This window comes from Columba livia, chromosome 6 (assembly GCF_036013475.1).
Source record: "Columba livia isolate bColLiv1 breed racing homer chromosome 6, bColLiv1.pat.W.v2, whole genome shotgun sequence".
In the NCBI taxonomy this organism is placed as follows: Eukaryota; Metazoa; Chordata; class Aves; order Columbiformes; family Columbidae; genus Columba; species Columba livia.
The window spans coordinates 28324293-28347549 of NC_088607.1; the positions used below are offsets into that span (position 1 = coordinate 28324293).

General features: G+C 41.0%; 1 protein-coding gene across 9 annotated transcripts in view; it reads right to left on the minus strand.

The window, feature by feature from the left end:
• Nucleotides 1-23257, minus strand: part of ANXA11 (annexin A11) — a 78363-nt gene that overhangs the window by 5816 nt on the left and 49290 nt on the right. For 3 of the 9 annotated variants that reach the window (XM_065067734.1, XM_065067736.1, XM_065067735.1), the window contains 13 exons: nucleotides 23010-23121; nucleotides 21723-21911; nucleotides 8430-8490; nucleotides 7213-7325; nucleotides 5472-5837; nucleotides 4850-4937; nucleotides 4343-4437; nucleotides 3787-3900; nucleotides 2574-2664; nucleotides 2381-2460; nucleotides 2208-2264; nucleotides 1221-1314; nucleotides 364-459 (listed from right to left, as the gene is read on the minus strand). In XM_065067734.1, coding sequence (XP_064923806.1) covers nucleotides 364-459; nucleotides 1221-1314; nucleotides 2208-2264; nucleotides 2381-2460; nucleotides 2574-2664; nucleotides 3787-3900; nucleotides 4343-4437; nucleotides 4850-4937; nucleotides 5472-5837; nucleotides 7213-7325; nucleotides 8430-8481 — 1246 coding nt within the window. In that variant the 5' untranslated portion in view covers nucleotides 8482-8490; nucleotides 21723-21911; nucleotides 23010-23121. Of the gene's footprint in view, nucleotides 1-363; nucleotides 460-1220; nucleotides 1315-2207; nucleotides 2265-2380; nucleotides 2461-2573; nucleotides 2665-3786; nucleotides 3901-4232; nucleotides 4438-4849; nucleotides 4938-5471; nucleotides 5838-7212; nucleotides 7326-8429; nucleotides 8491-12763; nucleotides 12822-18814; nucleotides 18963-21722; nucleotides 21912-23009; nucleotides 23175-23257 lie in introns of those variants that run through there. The other 6 variants (XM_065067733.1, XM_021299414.2, XM_065067738.1 and 3 more) reach the window with 5 other exon arrangements.

The following is a 23257-nucleotide window of genomic DNA, read 5'->3' on the forward strand; positions in this document are numbered from 1 at the left end:
TGCTTATATTTTGCTTGATTTCCAAATCTGTCCCAAATATTACATTCTCACTGCCACAGCGGTTGGTACAAGTTCTCATCACTTCTGAAAACAATGGAAAGTACAGTTAATAATTCTTTCCCCACTTTAACATGTCAAATTTAAATTCTGCAGCTGCCTGAAGCAAAAACTTGATCTGTCATTTTGAGGTAAATTAAGTGTCCTGCTTTACTGGCCACATGCGACTTCATAGAAAGCTCAACATAAAAAGCAGAAAACTGGAATTATTACTAAGAAGATGATCTTTAGCTGGAGTCACAGATGCCACCATCTCAGCCAGTTTTAGTGTAATACCAGAAATGAACTTGCTGAGACGACACCTACCTACAGCCAGCATGCCCTTTTCCAGGTCTCCAGACATTTCACGACAGATGCTGCTTTCGATGTCCCGGTTACACATCCTCTGGTACTCACTGAAGACTGTTAAGAGAAGAGAAAGATTTCAGGAGTCAGCCTCACAAGAAGAGGTGGCACTGGTGCACACTGGACGGCTTCACTGCAATTGTACTTCTCAGCTTGATACTACAGTACACTCACTCAAGTTTTAACATCTCAAAGACTAATGCTGTTATCAACCATATTGTTCCAGTTACATGTCATCACACTCCTTCTAGCTTGTCTAGTTCTGTACTTATTTTTCAAGGGCTAGACCAAGAAACCACTGTAAGGGAAATAGTGAAAATTCTTCTAGGAAAGATTCGTGTGTCAATAAAATCAAGAAGAAAACATTCAAGTTACCTCACACACACATCCCCTTTCCTGTGTAAGTGCCTCAATACGTAGAAGACTGGAAAAGTTCCGTGTAGTTACTAAAACATTTCTACCACTACAGACTGATATAATACCTAGCAAGTAAAAGGGGAAGGGAAGGATTGCAAGTGTCTTGTGCACATACAAGCATACAAAATTAAAAAAAAAAAAAAAATCTAGTTTATCAATTCTTTTATCAGAGAAACATTTGAACAAGCATGACCTCTACCTGCTCTGATATTTAAGAAATATGATCATAACGTGCAGCTCTTGTGTGCCCTTTCTCTCAGCAGAATTCACCCTGCTTTCCATTGAGGTATCATTACACCCATTTTACAGACAGAGGAAATTCAGGCACAGAGCAGTATTGTACATTTTTATCACCACATACAATAGAACCAAGTTATTGTTTATACAGAGGACACCATTACCTGCTCTGAGGTGGGCCCGGCTTCTTGCGCATAGAATGGCATTGAATTTGGATTCATCAGTTCCTAGACGGTTCTCTCCAGCTGCATATAGCTCCTGAACACAGAAGGGAATTCACACATCATTACTCAGAAAAGCAGCCGGGCTGAAAAGCTCAGTTACAGATCTGCTTCCTTACAGCCTCTCCTCCTTTTGTGCTTATTTCTTAGGCTATCTACTGCTGGAAAACAGCAAGTAGCTCTAACCTTCCTACAACATGTCATGCTTGCAGTCTTCCTTGCTTAGCTTTGAGCATAAATGCTCACACACAAGAGCTACAGATTACTAAAGGAGGAAAAATTATTTTAAAAGAACCTGGGAACTGTTCTTCCTAACAGGGTTTACATTTAGCTTTTTTTCTATGCCTGTAGGTATGTTCTGGGACGTCACTGGATTTTGGCTATGGTATACTATGTAGAAAGCTAATTACATTGCTATTTATATGAGTGTAGTGTGCTGAAACGATCCAGGGTTTTCTCTTTGCTGTGTGGTGAAATGGAACACACAAAAAAAATAATGGGGCAAGAGTTACTAGGTCCAAGTGCCTTATTTGCTGCAAAAAGCCAGAGTTTCTTAAATAACAGGCAAAGCTAATGCAGGTGCTTAATAGATTAAAACTTAATCCACACATATACCACCTCAAATCTCATTGGACCATTCCCTTAATAAGTAGCACAATGGAGTCACCTAACACCGGGAAAAGCCAGAGAGCTCACAGAATGAGAGAGAAACCCCCCCCGCCCCAAGGACTCTATTGCCAAGAGCTTCATCTCTGTAATGAAATTACACAGCTCTGGTGCTCTGTCAGGGCTTTTCATGTCACTTCCATCCACTGAAACAAAAGCATCAGGATGTCACAAGGTGTCCAAAACTGGGAGTATGCAGAAACCACACAAATTGCAGTGTACTGACCTGACTATACTTAGAAATTATGAGGAATTTCTACTGACCTGCACATCTTTTTGCACAAGAGACATGTCAACAGTTGTACTTTCATCTCTGTTTCCCTGAAAGAAAAGATACAAAATTGTTACTGGTGGGCCTTTTTTTTTTTTTTTTTTTTAATAAAATACTACAAACACACACACAAAACTCAAACTCCAAAATCCCAGCATGGAAGTACCTGAGAAAGTGAAATCAAAAGCCTCTGAAAATGTCCAGATGTGTCACTTTTTATTGCTTCCTCCAGAGTTTTCTTAAATTCTAGAAGAGAGACACAGTCATCAATCATCACACACCTCTGCTCATTCCCTAAATTTATTTTGTCAGTCAGTGATTAAGGAATAAGATTTTAATGGAACCGTAGCAAATCTAACCTGCTTTATAGACCCTGTTGAGTTCCTGAATATGCTGATTGCTGCGAGAAGCTAAGATTTCAATGAGACAATTTTCATCTGTGCCAACGCCCTAAAACAAATCATATGGAGAAAACACACTCTTCAGATTGAAAACTTGCTTCTACAACCTAGTTTAAAAGGAATGTAATACAATTATACAACGAAATATAATTCAGAATATAATGTTGTTACAGGAGAAGGCAAAGTGAGTAGTTTAAATGCTACTTCTAACACACTTCCAGACACAGATATATATTAGGTACAAATCGAACAGATAATTAGAATAATTATGAAAACAAAATTTCATTTTAAAATGCCATTATTCACATGAGATTTTAGCATTTTAAGAATTTTTTTTTCCTACCAAAGATTAATTTCCTATTTCTAAGAGGTAACTTTTACTAGTTAATAGATAGCAGTTGCAACTACAATCCAGCTAATATTATTTCATCTTCATAGGTAACTGAAAATTGCAGCCAAAGAACATGTAGATATACATACCGACTCAGTAAGGGAAATATTTATTTCACCTTCATTTAAACACTGTCTTGAAATACAAATGTTTGACCTATTTTTGTTTTAAAAACCTAAATGTTTATAAAATAGTCTGATTGCTTTAAAGGAAAATATTTTAGAAAAGGTTCAACACAGGCTAGGAAAATACACTTTTGAGGTGAGGGAAAAGATTAAAAAAAATACATACACCCTGCTCAAAAGTCTTTATGAACCTACTTTTCTGAACTATTCTTGAGTACTGAATGTAAAGTCACTGGAAACTCTAAGTGAAGTGGTTTCATAATCAGTTCCATCACAGCTCAAAGCAAAAACTCAGAAACGAAGGCATCCCATGCAGGGGCTGGCTTAGAAGAGAGCTGCCTCATTGGCTTACTCAAGACTATGTAATAAATAAACTGTTACAACTCTGTTTCTGACTGTTTTGTGCATTTACTTATTGACATTTTTTTTTTTTTACAATGCCAATCTATTAAATATTCTTTAATCTAAGGGAAGAATTATTTCTCAATTTTAGTATCATATACCTCCAAGAAATGGGGTACAGATCAGTCAAACAGCGGATTGAGTTTCTGGGTGGAGAGGAGTGAATGTAAGTTCGAGCTTTTAAATGACTACCAAAAATTTTATCAGTTCAAATATTTCCTCTATCTTACAAATTTGTATCTCCTACACAAACCTTTATAGCTTCCTTGATTTCATAAGCATCAAACATGACAGGTGTCTTCATCATTGCTAAGATCGTCCTCTCAAAGTTACCTGATAGTTCAGACTTGAGATCCTTGATCAAATCCTAATGAGAAGTAAAAACAAGGAAAAAAATGCATTAAAACCAAAATTGAGAAATGTAAGCACAAAAGTTGTGGAGTTTAATTAGAATTCTTCATGTGTGAGCATCAATAATATATCAAAGTAAAGCCATTCCACTTAACAACACTAAAACCAGCTGAAAGTAACATGTATGTCTAGGTAATTAAGGTCCAATTAAACAAACGGAACAGATCAAAGAGTCAAAGTAACCATTTGTCAGAGAAACTGCTTTATATGTTTCATCTGAAACCCTGCATGAAGAAACCAAGAGCAGGTAAAAGCAGAACCCTAAAGAGGCTATGACTTGTGAACTACCTTCCCCTTAAGCAACTTCCAATCCTTTCCTCCAAACACTAAGTCTTCTGTCTTCCAGTGAAGGAACGCAGACTCATTTCTCCTTCTTTCTGTTCTCATGATGTATTTACCTCTCCATAAGCTGTTTTGAAAGACAGGATGATCTGCTGACGTTGCTTGTTTGAACGACTTCCAAGGCAATCGATAATCGCCTGCTCATCGGTTCCTGTACATGCACACAGACACCACAGAATGAGCACATACATCATGTGAGGACTCAGCTTTCTGTTCCCATTTGATCCTATCTCTTCTAAAACCAACTGAAAGATGTGTATGCCTTTAGTTCATCTACAGTATCTTCTCTAGTATACGGCCACAGAACTTGAAGCTCGGCTCTCAATCACAAATACAGCAATACAAAAAAGACAACCTCAAATCAAATGCCAAACTCACTATGTTCTTTACACCTACACTATGTTCTTTACACCTACACCTACACTTCCAATAATTCTGCTGATAACCGAGAGCATGCACGTGAACTAGCCCACTCAGTACAAGTGCCACAATGGACAAGGGCATTGCTGAATCAAAGCTGCAATTCTACTTTTAACAAAAATGCAAATCCATAGACTGCTCACCAAATCCCTTCATGGCCTTCCTTAAGACTTCTGCATCCTTCAGAGGGTCAAATCCTGGTGCATCGGTGATTGTGCCTCGGTATCCATGCTAAAATCAGACCAAGTTGAGTTGTTTATTAGTGTTAATCAGGAAAAAACTGTGTTTTACTACTTAGGAAAGATGACTACTGTTACCATTCTTATTTTTGTTAGAAAAGTAACAGAGAAAACTCAAAAAAACCCACCTTAAACAATTTGTTCACTTTTACACTCAAATTATAAGAAAATGCAAGGCCAAGAAGGTTCACTGATATTGAATTTGCTGTCCAACCAATTAAGGTTTGATGAAACTGCATATATTATACAACTGGCAATACTTTGTTAAATTAGGAAAGGTAGTTTTCATTATTTTTGAATTCATTTAAAATCTTTCTTCTTGGAAAATGTGATAAAACAGCATTTTTTCCAGTCACATGAGACTACATTGATTGTATTTGGAAGGGATCCCTCTATCTCTTTAGACAAACTTCATTACTTTTGTTTCAATTTTAGGCTTGGTTTACACAAATAAAATGTAGAGAACCACACACATGGTTACATCTCAAAAAAAACCCAAAAAAAACCAAACACTGAATGCTCTTACTGTTATGGGAGAGACGGCAGGCCCAGTAGCTCCTGGGTAAGAGGGCACAGATGGGTTCATAGCTGGGCCTGGTGGATAATTTGGCATGGGCTGCTGCCCTGGGTAAGGTGCTGGTGGCTGTCCTGAAAAGCCCATCGGCTGCTGACCAGGCGGTGGCGTGGGCTGGCCTGGCACGGGGCCGCCTGGGTATCCCGGGTAAGCTGGCGCATTCCCTCCAGGTGCAGGATATCCTCCATAGGAGGGCTGCTGTCCTGGGGGAGGTTGCCCAAAGCCACCGGGAGGGACTGGAGGATAACCCCCAGGTGTTGAAGGATATAAGCCTTGCGGTGCATTTGTCCCTCCAAAGGTCCCCGCCAGGTTAGATGCCTGCAACGACAGCCAATAAAGCAAGAGACAGGAAGGTGTACAAATGGTTGAGTTTCAATAACGTGCTTAACACAACACAACCTCCCACTGTATCCACACAGATAGGTAGTTCTGCATCTACGAGGAACTTCGCAATCATCATGTCTTACTAGCCAGAAAGATGGAAAAAAAAGAAGTATTCAGTTGACACTTGCTTTACTGTAAACATCAGCTGCCAAACATGAAGAAGCAGAACAAACAGACACATACCTGCCACTGCATCCAGCATCACACACCACTCACATAGAGGAGGACCAATAGCCATGCACCTCTTACTCTAAAGCCTTATGACAATTAATCCCAGCAAAACAAAACTATGCTTATGACTTCTCTGTCAAAGGCTGCCTTATGCAACCACAGCATCATCTGAGTGCTAGGATTTACTATGTGCAACCTCTGGCTGGTTTATGATGCACTGGATGTTGTAGTAGTTTACAACTGGCAACAGTTCCTGGAGAACATTTGGAAAGACATCTGCAGAAACTGCCACAAAGACACTTCACTCCACATGCAATATCATCTTCCCACGTGGGACACTCTGACCCTCTTCTACAGAGGAACCATAAGAACTGACATTTGATGACCGCAGTGTTCTCAGAAGCCAGTTGCTGTGGATATTGTTATGTGCACCTCAGACAGTTTGCTGCGCTTTTTGACTGCAGGCTGCCATATCACTTCATTTAACCATTGTCTCAGAAAGGCATCTATAATACAAATGTCTTCCCACAAAACGTGCATTAATTATGCAGCATAACAGATTTCTGAAGACTAAGTTGTCAGAAGTATCACTCACTACTCTATGAAAAAGAAAAAAGTCACATTTGAAACATCTGCATTTTCTTCCATCAATGCAAAAAGTCTTTACTGTCATTGGTTAAATATCAGTGCTTCTGAGAGACAGCTGATCCCAAATCCTTTTCAGGGAGGAGTTGCTGATTGCACAGACTTGTTCCTTATTTAGAATGGCCAAAATCCAGGCAATAGGCAGAATCTGGACCGCGTTTGCCCATGGGAATATACTAAGAGTGGCTACTCAGTGTTAACAGTCTGTTCCTCTATTCCTCTGCACAGCAAAGCCAAGTTATATTACTTCTATATACATGACTTTCAAAGTTAAGCTCTTAAATCAACATTTAACATAGGTCTGCTTTCCTAAAATAAGAAATTGCTTGCAGTAACTGTTTTCTTCAACAGATTATATTGAACACTCAACATCTAAATAGACTAGACATAAAGGCACAGAACTCAAGAGATAAACTTCTTAGTGGCAATGCCAGAAACACATCTTTGCACTTAAGGAAGTCACAGTAAAACACATAAAGGAAAGGCAACTCACCATTCCAGCCATGTAGCTGGGATTGAACTGACTGGCATAGCCAGTCACATTTTCTAGACCGATTGGAGGTGGATTTGAAGGTGGATAGGCAGCGCCGCCCCAAGGACTGCTACCTGAAATCAAACACACCTGTGCTGAAAGCAGAAACTACACCCTTTAAAACTTATTCCATACTACTTACATTTCTAATGTGATATCTATTCAACATGGCAGGGTAGCAGTGCAATTATGATATAAAGAGACACCTCATCGAATATTTCTAATGTCATTTATCACTGAATATATCCATTCTCATTTTAAACAACTCTAAACATATTTGAAGGTTGACACTTAAGAGTTAATACTGTAAACACCATCTTTTGACTAGATGTAGTTTCTCTTAAACCACAAAGTTGTCTGGGTATTCCGGTAGGAAGACATTAACTCCTTTTAGGCTGCTAATTTGAGGGATGTCTAACAAAGCATGACCCACTACACTCACAGATACCCAAGTCACAAAACGTGGCTGCACACAGCAATACAGTCTTGTTCATACAGCAGTGTAACTAAGCCAGGATATTCTGCTGAGAAATGGCATTTATCTTCCCAGGCTGGTCTGCCTTCTCACCATATACCGCTTCCCCTTCCCCCGTCAGCTTGCCTAACTCCACATATACCATGCCTATATGAGTCCAGTCCTTTCTTTCCACCAACAATACTGACAACTGCAAAGTTCATCACCAAAAACCTGATACCAAGTAGCAGTTACATATTTCACCAGCTTAATATTGTTATAATCTATACCCTTTTTAACAGCCTTCTCCTTTCCATATACAACAATTTGCCTGAGAATAGTGAATTACAGATAATGTCATAATTAAGGCCCTAATATTTGTGGGATATGGTTTTAAACTGTGTGACCAATCTCTCCCCACACTAATTTTTCTCACCAGCTGCCTTTAAGACTTGGTACTAACTAGATTCTGTTCCTTGGTATTTATTGATTCTGGTCAAGTCACTACCATCTCCTAGTTCTGTGTGCTTCGTTTGAGATGAATGAAAATGGACCTGATGTGACCACATGGTAAAGCACCCATATTATATAAATCTGAATCCCCAGCCAAGATAAACAGGACTTAACAAGAGACCACAGATAGCTTGGGTGAGTCCATGCCACCTTTACACTCCAGATAGGACAACCACTACCATTTAATGTTTGCTCCATCTAAAGAACTTACCTGGGGCTGCTGGTGGATATCCACCCGCTGGAGGATAGCCAGGATAACTCATTGCAAAGATCTGAAAAGCATTTGTGATACAGTTACTTTCTGTAACGCTTCACTAATTACACCGCATAAAATTAGCAGGCAACATGTCTGCGGTAGCCAGTTAATAAAATTTAGACATAAACAAGTCACATCAGCTTTTCCCTGGCAAACCTCTTCCCATGGACTAATAAATGTGTTCAGATATCCAAGCAGTTGTAGAGTCACCCCTCAGAGGTAATACAGAACAGTCTTACTAATCAAAAGTAGAAAAATCATCCGACAAACAAGTCACATCTTCAAGTGAATAATTGTACCGGAAGTGTTAGAAAGCATCTAAATGCAAACATCTGCAAGAGCGCAAGGTCAGAGTAAGAAGCGGAAAGGGTACACTTTGTGCTTACAGCATTGCCATAAAATATGAAGGGCTCACTGCAAATTTGATCTCTCAGAGCTGGCAGTGCCTGTGTCAGCACAGAAGCGCACGGAGTCTTTAGCTGCCCAAAGTGAAGCAGAGGTCAAAAAGGAAGGACAAAATTAAAATGATTGTCCAGAACATGAAAAGCCTTATTTTAAACAGAACAGCTCTCAGAAGAAATGGTAAAACTAACTCAAGGAGCTTGTTCAAGATGAAGAAAACATCCACAACCCGTCTCAACTTTTTCAAGGTTATTTTTAGTGACAATTCCCAGTCTATTTTTAAACTGCTGTGCAAGCAGTATCCATCTCCTTTCTTTCTTCTCTTTTCCCTAAAGCATCACCTTTTGTATCTGGCTTGTTTTGCTGGTTTGGATTTCAGCTGTGGAGTTCCAGCCTGGGTTGGGTTAGTGGGGGTGCTGGTTTTGTGGTATTGTTTTCATTTTGCATAATCATATTAACATCTCTTTCTGGTTTGCATGGGTCTTTTGCATAGCAACAGTGAAATTGAAAAAAAAAATAATTATATATATATAAAATTATATATGTATAAGTTTTATATATATATATCATATATATATAAAAGATCTTTTTTTAGGAAAGTATGATTAGGAACTCTTCAAATCATTTAAAAGCAGTTTGGACGTCATGCTGCATGTTCACATTCGAATTTAAATAGAGAGAAATGAACTAGCAGAAACTGCAATGAACACAGCAGACTAAAAGTTATAACTCTACCTTACCTCTACTCCAGCATGTAAAGCGTGTTACAGAGTCAACAAATAAGTAAACACAGTTTCTTAGCGTTCGAAAAAGCCTGTTTACCAGGAAATCCATAAGGGATGCCTTTAACTGGAAAATATCATTTCTGTGCAGGCAAGTTTAAGTACTGCCCTCCTATTTGTGCCATTTGTTCATTCTCCATTCCCCCTACAAACACATGTGTGAGCTGGGGTCAGCCAGGGGGGTAAAACCATCACCCCATCATTACCTGTTGTTCCCCTTGAGATGAGTGTAACAGAATTAACAATTCACCCAGCTGCACATATCAGGAAACCAAGTTGGAAAACCTGAAGACATTTTACAGAGTTAGGCTTTAAATGAGTGAACTGTCAGTCACAAATGTCTAGATTTAAACCTCAGGAAAGGTCCAGGGTAGCCAAAGCCATTCAGAACCATCATGGCCCCATTCCACATATTCAACTGTAAGAACAGACTACAGATTAGCTAACATGACACCATTCATAACCAGATTATATCTCAAGGGTAAAGGCTTACAGAAAGTTTTACATCTAATGAGATGCTTACACAATGCTCTCCATAACATGGCAAATGTTTCTCCTGCATTCACTTCAGCCTTGGTTTCCAGTGAGATCTTTCACTGCGGCACTATCTAGGACTTACAGAATAACTGAAATATCAAGGCTGCTACAGCCAAAAAGATGACAAGCTTTTTATTAGACAAGCACTTCTTGACATGACTAAGCTTTATGTATGTTTTAATTTCACATGCAAACACAGTGCATAGAACCTACAGCACCAAATCTGGCATACAATTACTGTGCAATATACACATGGGAGCACAAACTCCACACAACAGTTGTCACTGTGATCGTGGGTTTTTTTCCAGGTGTGCCCAGTGCACATGCCACAATAGATTTGATTCCTATCTTTGTCCATTTTTAATGCTAGAAGCTAAATCTTGGGAAAAAGTCTCTCATGGTCATCCCTGCAGCTCAGCAAAATAATGGATTTTTACTTTTGAATATACACTGATGCTAAATTAAGAGCATAAACTATGGCAGCAGCTGTATGGGGTGTTTTTCAATGCTCGAGAGGGACAATGTTCTATCCCCTGCACTTCACTGCAACTTTACAGAACTTGATAAAGCCAAATGCTTTAATAACAGATGAAAATTAAGGTTATAAAACCCATCCAAAGAGCACTTGCAAGACAGTGCATACAGAAGAACTGCACAACTGCCTGTGCTGCCCACCCTGCTGCCTCTGGGCAGGTACCGGTGCACGGGAAGGGAGCCAGCAAAACCAAACCAAACCAAACCAAACCACAAGAGAAGGCAGCCTGCCACTCCAGAGCCTTGCTGTGTCATGAATTAACTTTACATAATAAAATATAGCCATGGTACTAAAAAACACTCAACCCTATTACTTAAGTCACTCAAAAAAACCAACCAACCAACCAACAAAACCACTCCAACACAGGTTTTCAGCATGCATAATGCTTATTGGTCAAAGTGTACATTTTTAGTATACAGATTATTACAGCATTGAAAATATTCTTTTTTTCCCTTCATGTGCAAACGTATTTATTTCTTTATCTATAGCTTCACAAGGTAAATACAATAATGGCAGGACACTCCAAAAAATGATAAGGTTTCAAGAAGGCTTTAGGTGCAAATTTAAGGCAAAAAGGTCTGAGGTTTTTATGCTGAAGGGTGCAGAGCAATGCGGTAAACACACTGTTTTTCTAAGTGGGGTTCTTTGCTTGTTTGTCCCACGTAGAACGTTCCTTTCAGATTTAAAAAAAAACTTAAAGGAGTCTTTTGGCAATTAAAGCTGAGGTTGAGGAATAATGGCTAACTTCATTAGCAATCTGATAAATATTTTACTATATAGAAAAACATTCTGCTTGCTTCTTTTGAATACTGCATTTATCCAGAACTTTTCCAAGGGGAACTTCTCCCACACTGGCTGGATTCCAGGCAAACTAGGATCCACAAAGACACCAACTTCTCACATTCAAAAACTTCCCTGATCACCACTTTTTGTGTACTTCTCTGTTGGCAAATTCTCCAGTTTAGAAATATTTACCCTTCTAAACTAACTTTCCCAACCACACTCACAACCTTGTCTCCATTTCACCTTCTAAGCCCATCTTTCCAAATTTCTTCTGTTACATCCACACTATCTTGCTAGAACCGTAAGCGACGAGCAATACTTGCCTGCAGACAATAGTGGTGACATATGCCAGGGAACAGCAGATGCCAAAGTCCACCCTGTCAAATAGTTACCGTGTGGGAGGATACAGGAACAGCAAGGTCTGTGTTTGTTCAGCCATAAAAGAAGTGGTACATAAGAGGAGGGGAAAAATCCAAACTACCAAACCACACATGGAAAGAGGGAGTGCCCTGAAGAAAATACAGAGCCAATACTGTTAAGGTCTTCTCCCTGTTCCCAGTGCTCACCCTGGAGGTCCACCTCAAAACTCTAAATAAAGATCTGAGGTTTTACTCCCCCGGTGGACATGGCTGTCTCGCTTCACATTTCAAGCCATGAACCTCTCAGGCGCTTGAATATTTTCCTGCTGCTTTGGCAAAGCTAAAAGGGAACAGACCTGTTCATAAGAGATTAAATCTGGGATACACTTCCAATAGGAATCTTGAAAATATGCTCCTCTAAGCCACAGCACAGCCGAAAAGGACTACAACTGGAGATATTTATAACAAAAATAAAAATTACACAATGGCAGCAAAAGTAAATAATAACATTTTAAGGCTACCAGAAAAGTTCTGTTTCAAGGTGCAACAGAAATAAGTTCAGCAACAGCATTCACATCCCTTCCTGGAATTCATTTAGTGGCTGCTGTTCAGGCTCCAGTTACACCAAGGTCCAATAATTTAAGGGGGGAAAAAGAGTGAAAAGGTTAGAACCTATATTTGCTCAAAATAATTTATTTAATTATGCCCATTTCTCAGTGAACACTGAGTAAAGTTAAACTCTTGGCCTTTACTCCTCCTCTGGGCTGATTACCAAGATGTAGTACAAAAGGCTGCCTAAAGCTATAAATTACAGAATTCCTCTGTGCGGAAGGCACAAGCTTCTCCAAGACCGATCCCTGATTATGAAACCAGCAGAGAAGAATTTATCACCTTACAATACGCTGTGGATTTGCATCAGAGGTGAACTGAGGCATCCACCGCTGCACTTCTGCAAGACAAGGACGAGCCACAGTCAGCATCATACCAGCTAACTGCTATTTTACCAGCCTAAGCAAGACTTAGCTTTGACTTACGCACTGCAGCATAGAAGTTGTCCTCTCCTATAGCTGGTATAGTATTTTCATCCTGACATATAAAAAGCCCTGCAATTTGGTTTTCTATTAAGTCTCCTGTGGACACAACTCCTGGGGTGGCCTTCCTTTCACTGTGAAAAAAATTAAATTTAGTAGAATAGGTTCCCCCTTCCAACAAGGCTTAATGTACCTGAGTTCATGCCAGCCAAAATTCAGGAAACCTCTTTTATACAGAACTTCTCAGCCATAGTTTGCCATTGACCCACAACTAGTACTTTTTATTGCTTGCTTTCATTGGCTAGTGAGAAAATAAAACAAAAATAACACCACACAAGTAAGACCTCCAAAGGATAATTCTGATATAACAGGCAATTCAGCCGCTTTATGACAAAGTTTCTTTAAACACCCAGTAATAATAACCAGCACCTGCCACGCCAGAGGAAAAAAGAGGGAGGGAAAGCTCCAATAACAAGGCCCCTTATTTCCTCCATGAGACCAGCTCATCCAAGCATACTCCCCTCTCCGGGTGCGCCTCCTCGACAGCTCAACACCCACATCCTTCGGCAGAGGGTCGGTTCTGAATGGACAAGCAGGTCAGCCTCTCATTCCAGGGATCAGCAGAGCTGGGACTAGCAGAGCTGGCTAGGTAAAACTGCTCACCAGCACTGAACCACAGAGACGGCAAGCACTGAACAGCAAGAAACATACTTCTGTGCTTGGTCTTATGGACCCTTGTCTAAGGGGTCCAAACAGCTGACAAACTGTCTGGAGAGAAAAAAAGGCAGTATCACTTTACCACTCAGCAGCAGCATTTCATTGTTGTGAAGATCCTGCTTATGGAGATAAACTTTTATTCCCCCAGCATACAATTTCATTTAGTATCTGTGACTCTTCTGGGAAGATCACACATGTCTTTGGGTTTACGTATCAGTCCCTACTCAAGGCAACAAACCCCAAAGAACTTAACTGAACTGCACCAGCTCTTGAAATGCACATGCAGCAAAAATGTGAGTTAATTTCTAGGAGGTCAACTTCACTTTGGCTTCCTACTCTGCCCTGATCCAAGTGTTTCCTTTTGCAGCACACTCTTGCTATGTTCTCTTTTGAATATTTACAGTACAGACAGTGAAAGTGTATAGGACAACACAGATAAAGACACTTTCCTAGCAAAACAAGAAATATCAAAAGAGATTTACAAGATGCTTGAAGAAATAATAGAATGAGGTTGCTCTATTTCAAACTCATAACTTGTCATATAAAGTAATTTGTTGCAAAAAACAGTCATGCTATGAATAGCCCGAATTATGCTCTCAACTGACTAATGCTTCAGGGATTTATACTCATCTATTTTAAGTTCTACCATGCAAGAACAAACTTTTACATCATCAGTACAAGTCAAAATAGGTAAATATTAATTATTCCATTTCACCAAGTACACTCTGTGGGGGAAATCCTACAGAACTAAAGCAACAGCCAAACACTCCGTACTCTAAAGCAGGTACCAGAAAAATACCTAGTTGTTCATTTCAGGCCATCAATTTTTAATAAGCTTCTGCACCTGAGCCTGAAGTGCAGAGCTGGGGGGTTCCCAGCACCCCCAGCCCTGCGGGGCACCCGCAGTGAAAGGCAGATGGAAGTTTTCGGTTAGATCCTCTGCCAGTACTTCCTACACTTACATTGTTCAGTCTGCGGAAGAAGCCGAATAGCACCGAGCTGCTCAAGTGACAACTCCCCAAAGAAAAGCACACTTGGGGGACCTGCATGGAACCCCAATTTGAAAGCTGCATGGATGTTACCCACACTGTGCACAAAACGCCTGTGCTCTGCACCCATCTGACAGCCTTGAGACTCCCCAGCTGAAAAACTGGTAAATACGAGCTTGCAAATATGTTAACTTTTCCTTAAAGGTGACAGCTTTCATGCTTTCTAGGCACTGAAGGTCTGTCCAGGAACACCAGTTATTACTTGTCTGTGAGCAAATGGACACACTTTGTTTGTTCCTGACTATAAGGAAATACTGATTTTCAGTTCCTCAATTATTTCTTTACAGGGATTAACTTATTAAAGAAAGAATCAATTTAGTACAGTAAACCAGAGAATCAGGTATTTCACAACCACTGTAAACAAGCAAAGTCAAAAGAAAGGAAGACCGTGGCCTTTAAATCCAGTCTGCATGTGGGATCAGCCAACTTTAGTCCTTAACGCTTACTACTAAAAAAGAAGTATTTTTTTCCCCTAAATCCTAACATCTGTAAAATACATTTATTCTCCTAGCTAATGGAAAACTGAGTATTTTCAAAGCACTGTCAAGTGCAGCCAATAACCAGATATTTGGACTACAGATAGGTGCAATGTTCAGAGAATGAACATTATTTTCCAAACTTAAAGCTGTTCTCTCTAGCAAGAATAAAAGGGATATTCATAGCATCTGCTTTAGGCAACTTAAGCACCTAATTTAGGACAACATGCCAGGTTAAAGTTAGAAATCTAAGATGCTTTTTTACCCAATCGAGAACTCTTTGGAAATCTGAATTAAATGCATAAATTAATCACAGTGAGTATCACTTCACATGCATATTGACTGAATGGCTATAGTAAGGTTTAGAACAAACAGAGGCCTTGCAAAGATTTGAAACTCATTTGGATCTTTAACGTGGGATTAATTTCGTTGATAGTTCTTAAGCCTCCCAGAAGCCCGGATGCAAAAGTCTGAATTGGAGGCCCACCTCTCCTAATGATGAAATGAATACTAATTAACAGTTCCAAAGAAGGAAGGAGACTGTGAGGACCAGTGCTTCAAGACAACAGCTAAGCTAAAGCTAGCATGAATGACCTATTGGTGACACTTTCTCAATGCCCTCAAAAAAAACACCCAACACAACACCCACACTATGTAGTTTTAAAAAAGAAACTTTAACCTTTCCTATTAAAAAATAAGACAGTATTTTCTCTTTCAAATAGACAATGCATAAGGAAAAAAAATACTTCTTTCAATTATTTTGCATGTCTTAGAAAATAAAATTGCTACCAATCTGACAGCACAGGGACACTCTGCACTCCCCCTGTACATGGAACAGGCAGGTAGCAGGACTGCATGGGGTTGTGCTTTTTCTCAAAAACAAAACCAAAACAAAACAAAAACCAACACACAAACAACAAAAACAACTACAACAACAAAAACACCCCCACACTTGAAGCCTATTCAGCTTATTTCCTACAATCTAACCGTTAGCACTGGTCCACACTCAGCATCTCTGACAGCCAAGCAGTATAGATACAATTTCCCAAGTATACACAAAAAAACAGCTGCTAAGCATAGGCCAGATTGGCAGCCTGATCACCACAAGCACATAATAAAATTGTCTCTTAAAAGGACACCAGCAAGTCCCCATTCTGAACCATAACCGACTCCAGGCTTTCCCCAGCCAGGATCTGATTTCTTATCAAGATTTTGCAGCGAGCTCTGATAAAATCTGGAACGAACATGAAGCAAACATAGAAGTAATACACTGTAAATATTTGCCGCTGCCCTTTGGCTTACCTATCTACCACTTGTGGTACTGCATTACATTCAACCCACCTTGGGGAACTGCCTGAAGGAAACCGAGTGTTGATATCAAACACACCTGCTTTCAAATAAACTAGCAAAAGCAAAGGGACCACCTCAGCTTTGGTGCATGACAACTCGAGTTTCAAATGGCTTACAAGTCTCTGTCCTTATTTCCAACAGTTTACCTAATACAATTTAAAAATATATCCAATAAGAAACTATGTTTAAAGGTAGCAGACATAAAAATAATCAAAAAATTAAACTGGTGCTATTACTCAGTTGTGTACTTAACTCAAGGTAAGCCTCTTTCTACCATCTGAAACTGACAGAAATTTCCATGGATGACTACACAGAGACTTGGCTAAAAATAACTGAAACTTCTGGTTAGTTCAAAGGCATTGCTATTTCTGTAGCCACCATCAAACCATCTGGTCTTTTTTACTACATCTCTGCTTTACCTATACCTTTCTTTTCTTATTTTTTAATCCCTAGGTTGCTATCACAGAACTAAAATACGGTCTATCTCACTTCTGATTAATACAATGTTATTGAACAGATCCTCTGCATGCTCCATCTTCCAAAACTTGATAGAGTTTTAGGAAACAGCATCTCCTGGAGCCTTCAAAACACACAGACTTCTTGGCTTGACTTTTTGTAGTAGATTACGTTGTGTATTTTAAGCTGTTATCTAACACTACATACAGTCTTCATAATGTCTTGTCTTTAATATACTGTATTGACTACATAAATACCTCCATAACATATCCCCATCTCACTGCCGTTTGATTATATCTTTTAGTGGCTTTTGACATTTCACAGAATTTCCAGCCTGACAACTCAAAACTTCTGGGGACCATAGAGAACAAGAAGGGATGTAGCATATGACTGCGATGACTACTTCAGAAATTTTCAGGCCAGATTCACAGAGATGTTTTTGTTCCTAACCCCATACTGAATTTAGACAAGAGAAAGGTACATAAATATCATCACTGACACAGACATAAAATCATTAGGCCCTTCAAAGTCTTGCTGTGTCTGTATTACGTATGGTGCTTTGGAGGTACAGGGTGGAAGAAGTCACAAAAGTGGCTACAGAGGCATTTTAAGGAAGAAAACAATGAGCAGAAACGCAGTGGGGACTGGGCCACAAACATAACTTGTCGTGGGCATTGCTTTCAGTTATCTGCTGCATCAGTGGGAGGAGAGCAGTCCACATGACTCTTACAGCAGCCCTAAAAACAGGAAACTATAGAAATAGCCAAGCTGTGGGGTGAGTGTTCATGCACTCAAGTTTTATAGCAGCCATACACCAGGGCTAGTTCTGTACCGCTTCTGACATTACTGTATGTGCTCCAGCAGAGCTCTGGCTCACCCAGCGGAAAATACTGTGTACTGGAGGGCGCCGGGGAACGAACCCCCCGCCTCCTACAGCAGCCAGGCTTCTAGACACACAAAAACCTACTGACCTGCTCCTTCATCAAAACACGTTGCACCAGCAGCTTTCCGTCGTCAGCGTGTTTTCTCTCCACACCTTTACCTCACTCTTTCTGCCCCAATGCATCCGTCCCCAGTTTGGCTGAGCTGCTTTCCCTGCTTCTGCCCCTCCCTTCGGAAGGTCTCTGCCCCAACTGTTCCTCCTTATCAGGAAGAAGCCTCCAGGAAGTGCCACTGAGCTGGTAAACGAGGAAAAGCTGCCCCAAGAACATACACCCCACTGCCCAGCCTCCCTTCTCCAGAAACAGGGCAGGGAAGAACTCTGCTTTTCTGAATATTGAGATGTTTATGCTGTTTTCTGTCTAACACAAGGTATGGCAAGAATTAAGAGCACTCTTTTAAGACACTCTGAGTACATGCAGTGTAAGAAAAAGTGAAGTATAAGCAGTCTGCAGAAAGGGATGTTTGGTTAAAAAAAGCATTGTGTAACAGCTCTAACAAGGCCATCTTAGGCTTCTTTCTCTTACCATACACACCAGTATCAAAAGTTCAAGACAAGCTGAGGACACAAAATACCAAACTGCAACAGCAAAACACTCATTTTCCTCCGATACCAGCCCATTTCCCTAAGAAGCAACAGCAGCTTTCTGAAGAGCCGCCGAGTCGCTGCGGGCCCCGACCTCCACCTGCACCAGGCGCCAGGCCGGTGTCTGCCACCCTGGGCCGTGCCTGTCACCCGGGCCGTGCCTGTCACCCCGGGGGCGCCAGGGCTCCAGCCGTCCTATCCAGCCGGACGTGAGTTCCGCCGTCCCCCCGGGGACACCAGCCCGGCCCGGCCCACGGCCCCGCGGGAGCCGCTCGTCCCGGCAGACAGTGGCACTCGCCCTCTCCCCCCGTCCCGTCCCACGCGGGGGTCGCTCCTACCGCGGGTCCCCGGTCGCTGCTGCGGCCGCCGCCCCTCCTGACGACTCGGTCGCGCTGCGGGGTGGCGGCAGCGGGTGCGGCCGGAGGAGGGGCCGCCGGTCTCGGTGGGAAGGAGAACCGGGGGCGGGGAGACGTGACGGCTGCAGCGGGGCCCGCCCGGCCGCCCCGCCCGCTGTCCCGGCCCCGGGGGAAGCACCGCCCGGCTCGGGCCCGGTGCCGTGACGGGGCGTGTGGGGCAGCTGCGAGCGCCGGCCACGGAGCCTTCCGGCAGGGGAGCCTGGCGGCTGTGGGCTGATTCCACAAAACAGGTTTGACAAAAAGTGATTTCCAGCGAGAGGTCACGCTTCATAAAACAAACAAACAAACCAACCAACCAAACAAAAACCCCACAACAACAACAACAAAACACGCCAAAATAAACGGGAAAAAAGTGGCTGCACCCACGAGCCGGGCAGGCTGCGCTGCGCCCCACCGCACCGGCCGAGGCGGACACGGCGACACCAGCTCCAGGAACTCGCCGTCTCGGACAAGGCTGTGAGCGCTGAGCTGCCGCCGGAGTTAAAGCCCGACACTGATTGCTGGCACCAGGAATTCAGAAAACACGCTTCCCAGGGAAGGTGGGACATGAATCCCCATTTTGTTGCATATAATGTCCATTTCCCTCAGTAAAACTCTACAAAAATTATTCATGTTGACCTTTTCTAGTAGAAGCAGTACTAGCTGAACACTTCAATAAACATCTTTTTTCCTACATGCATTCTTTAAAGATGAGTGAAGCTGCTCACATGGAAGCATTTAGAGAGACAAAACAAAATAATAAAAATGAAAAAATAAAAAGGCCTATCATTTTCCAATTAAATTTCTTTTGCCAAGACACTCATGAAAATAACATTGCTGACTGAATCACAGCATTATACAACTTCGACAGGGAATAAACTCTTATTTGCAGCTAGGATTTTTGTGAACAGAATCTCAGAACCTCCTTTCCAACACTCTCTTCACCCATACATATGCTTCATCACAGACACTTTCATTGAGAACTAAACTAATTTTGATGGATGTGTTCATGTTTTTTAAGAGCATATGTCCTATTCTCCCACTCAGTGCAGGGCCTGCTTTTTCTTTTTTTGGTTTTTGTACCCCTCATACAAATTCTAACTGGTACCACAGAAGCCAAGGCTGCACCCATGGGAGAAAGCGAAACTTCAAGTAGTCCAAAGCAGGTGTACATGTCTATTTTAATTTAAGAATTGCTTATTGTGATTTAACATAAATTATAAGCTTATTCCCAGCTGATAAGCCTTGCTGATAAAGACATTGCCAATTATTAGGCAAAGTGAAACAACAAGGGTTTTGGTGCAAAGTGCTATCTGATATTCACTATGCAGGCAGATGGGAAGATTAAGATGTGCCCACAGAGCAGCTCACATGCAAAGGCAGCCAGGGATCATTGTGCCCTCAGTGTGCTGGCAAAGCTGCTCTTCAGCGTTAACATATCTGACTTGTGCCAGCCCAAAGGGGCCACATTAAGGACAGTTTGGTTAATCAGAGTAATTTTGACTGAAACAGGTTAGGAGCCATTCAGAGGAGCTGCTACTCCCACCCCATGAGGACACTAAAGGTTACTTCTTCCAGCGAAATTTGGAAAATAACATATTTCTGCCACTTAGGTACTGTTATTTTCTTCGCATGCAGAAAAGCCCTTTGAGAGTCACGCTTAGCCTGGAAGCGATGTATGACGAAGCTTGAGCTGCTGCAACCAGCCTGGTATTTATTCCAGAGCTGGTTGTGCTCACTTTGAAGTCAATTGCAATATTCAGTGGCTTCAACTAGGGTGCAGGTTTGGCTCACTCCTAGCCACTGAGGCTGGATGAATAGAGGAATTCATACAAGTCCCACAGCTTTGACACTGCATTCGTAAGCAGAGAACTGCACCGACTATGGCAGCATATGAAGTGTTTTATGGACAAGGCAACCTTTGTATGGAAACCTCACTAGCTGCTGTTTTCAGACAGGGAGTGAGATGTTTGCTTAACATATTTCATTTCTGGAAATTTTTCCACAGGAATGATAACCTCAGAGCCCACGCTCTTCAGGAGCTTCGGCTGGTGCAAATTGCTCTTCCTGCAAGAGCTGTTATGGACAGCACATGTTCTTGTAAGCAACAGAAAAAGATAAAGCATGCTGTGAAAGCTATTGCACTATATCAGTACAAACTCAAAGTTGCATAACATCACCATTAAGGGAAAATTTTCTGTAAACCCAGATGATTGTAATTAAGTTACAGATTAGACTTTTTAATATATTGGAAACACTTTGTAAATGGTTAGGGTGTATCTTTCATTTTCAGTGGAATAAGGGGAACTGTTAAGAGAGCCATGTGAAGCTGATGGATTAAAGCCTGAGACAAAGACACTGATTAGAGAGACTGGTTTTGATCTAAGCTGTGAATTTGCATGAGTAGCTATGGGAATATTTATAAATTTGTTAGAGAAGGGTAGAATTTTGGAGAATGGAGACCTTAAAACAGGAAAAGAGATTCTGCTGAAACTTAGTCAGGAAGAAATCAAACCCCTTTATTTGCCTGTGCATGTGCCTCTGACTGAAGGATTTATGCTGTTCCATCAAAATCCCAGCTAATATGTAGTTTTTCTGGTTATGAAAACAGACAAATGAAAACCTATGATAAGTGATCCAAGTGTAAGCAATACAGAATAGCCTGTTTGGAAATGTAGGCAGGCCAAAACAAGAGCTTCAACTTCCAAAGGCATCTTGATGGAGTCTGATTTCCCACACTGCCTCTGAGGCAAAAAAACAGCACTGGGTGAAATTTTGTTAGCAATAGGAATGCTGTGCCTAAGGCTTTGCTACTGATTCAACTCTACGTTCTGACTGTTGAGGTTCTTACCTGCTCTGCTTCTCTCACACCTCCACAGGGGAAAGGGATTCTTGATGCTCTTAGAGAGAGGGACACCCATGTCTCCACTCTGGGAGGAAGACACACATCTTCATTCTTGGCAGAAGAAAGCAGATGACAGCAAAGCCCTTACTTCTTTGTACAGTAGAGCAGTGAACCTTGTCCCCTGCTTTGTGCAACCTGACAAAAATCATTAAAACAAATTAATTTCACGGCACTTGTCAGGAAAAATCTAAGGCTGTGAGACTCACAAGAACAAGTACATGAAGAAATAATAATGGTTTCATGTGGATCCTGTATTTTAGACACAGGCATGAAGGAATTGCATGGCAGAGATGTAACACTTTCTGAAATATCAAACAGGATGCATATTAAGTACTGTTCATGCTTTTGATAGGTCCCTCATAAAGAAGTGGCGCATGATTAAAACAGACAAAAACCAACCACAAAACCAGAGATCACCTGCTTTGGTATATTATGTATCTTTTCCTGGGGATATGTACAGTTATGTACTCATAACTCACACAAGTGAACATTCACTACATTAAATATTAACAATTCATTCACTCATATTTTATGCAAGGATGAAGATCTAGCTCCAGCAATATATTTATGTAATTTCTCAACCCACTATTTCTTCTTTTCAATTCTTTTTAATACCTAATAGGTGGATGGTTCAAACAAGTGACAAAGTGTAATCTGAAAAGTGCCAATTTTTGTCACCCTAGATGTGTAAAAATATACAAGTACATAAAATACAGAAAGCATTTTCAGAAGGATGGCACGTCAATTTCTAAGTTACAGAGCTAGATGTTACTTGCAGTTTAAATTATTGCTTCCCTTAGAGTTTATTAACATAAAAATAGATGTTAACAGAAGCTCCACATAAAGCCCACTTCTGCTGGCCTCCAGCAGCATTACATCTGATACTCCCACAGGGAAGCTCACAGTATAGTTGCTGCCAAAAAGGGACAAGGACGCTCTCTCCTTTCCACCCTTCACTTCCAGCCCAGCTTGCTTTGATCCCTGCTAAATCAGCTTAGCTCCTACCAGGAGGGGAGATCTAAAAGCCTTAAGATTTCCAACTAGGACTATCTTTCTAACACATTTTGTCTCAGAAGTACATTAAAATGGTTTACTGGTAAAGTAACTGTTATGTCCTAATTTGACTAATTGCAGCCATTTTCCTTAAGAGTTCACAAAAGGAAAACTATGCAGAAACATGCAGTACAGCGTACTATATGACATGTATTTATTATATGTATATTGTATACATACCTTTTAAGGCTTGTTTTCAATCAGCTCAGTTTAGGAAACCTAAACCCAGATTGGAATTGGAACATCTTCCACACACCGTTCCCAAACTAACTGCAGAAGCCATGCAATGCAGCTGATACGGAGAGGAAAACAAGCATAGTTTCTTCAGTCAAAATTACAGGAAACCTACAAGCAACAAGTTTTAATAACTGATTTGTGTTTAGTCTTTAAGGTTTCAATATCTAAACTAGTATTTAGCTGGGTTAGAA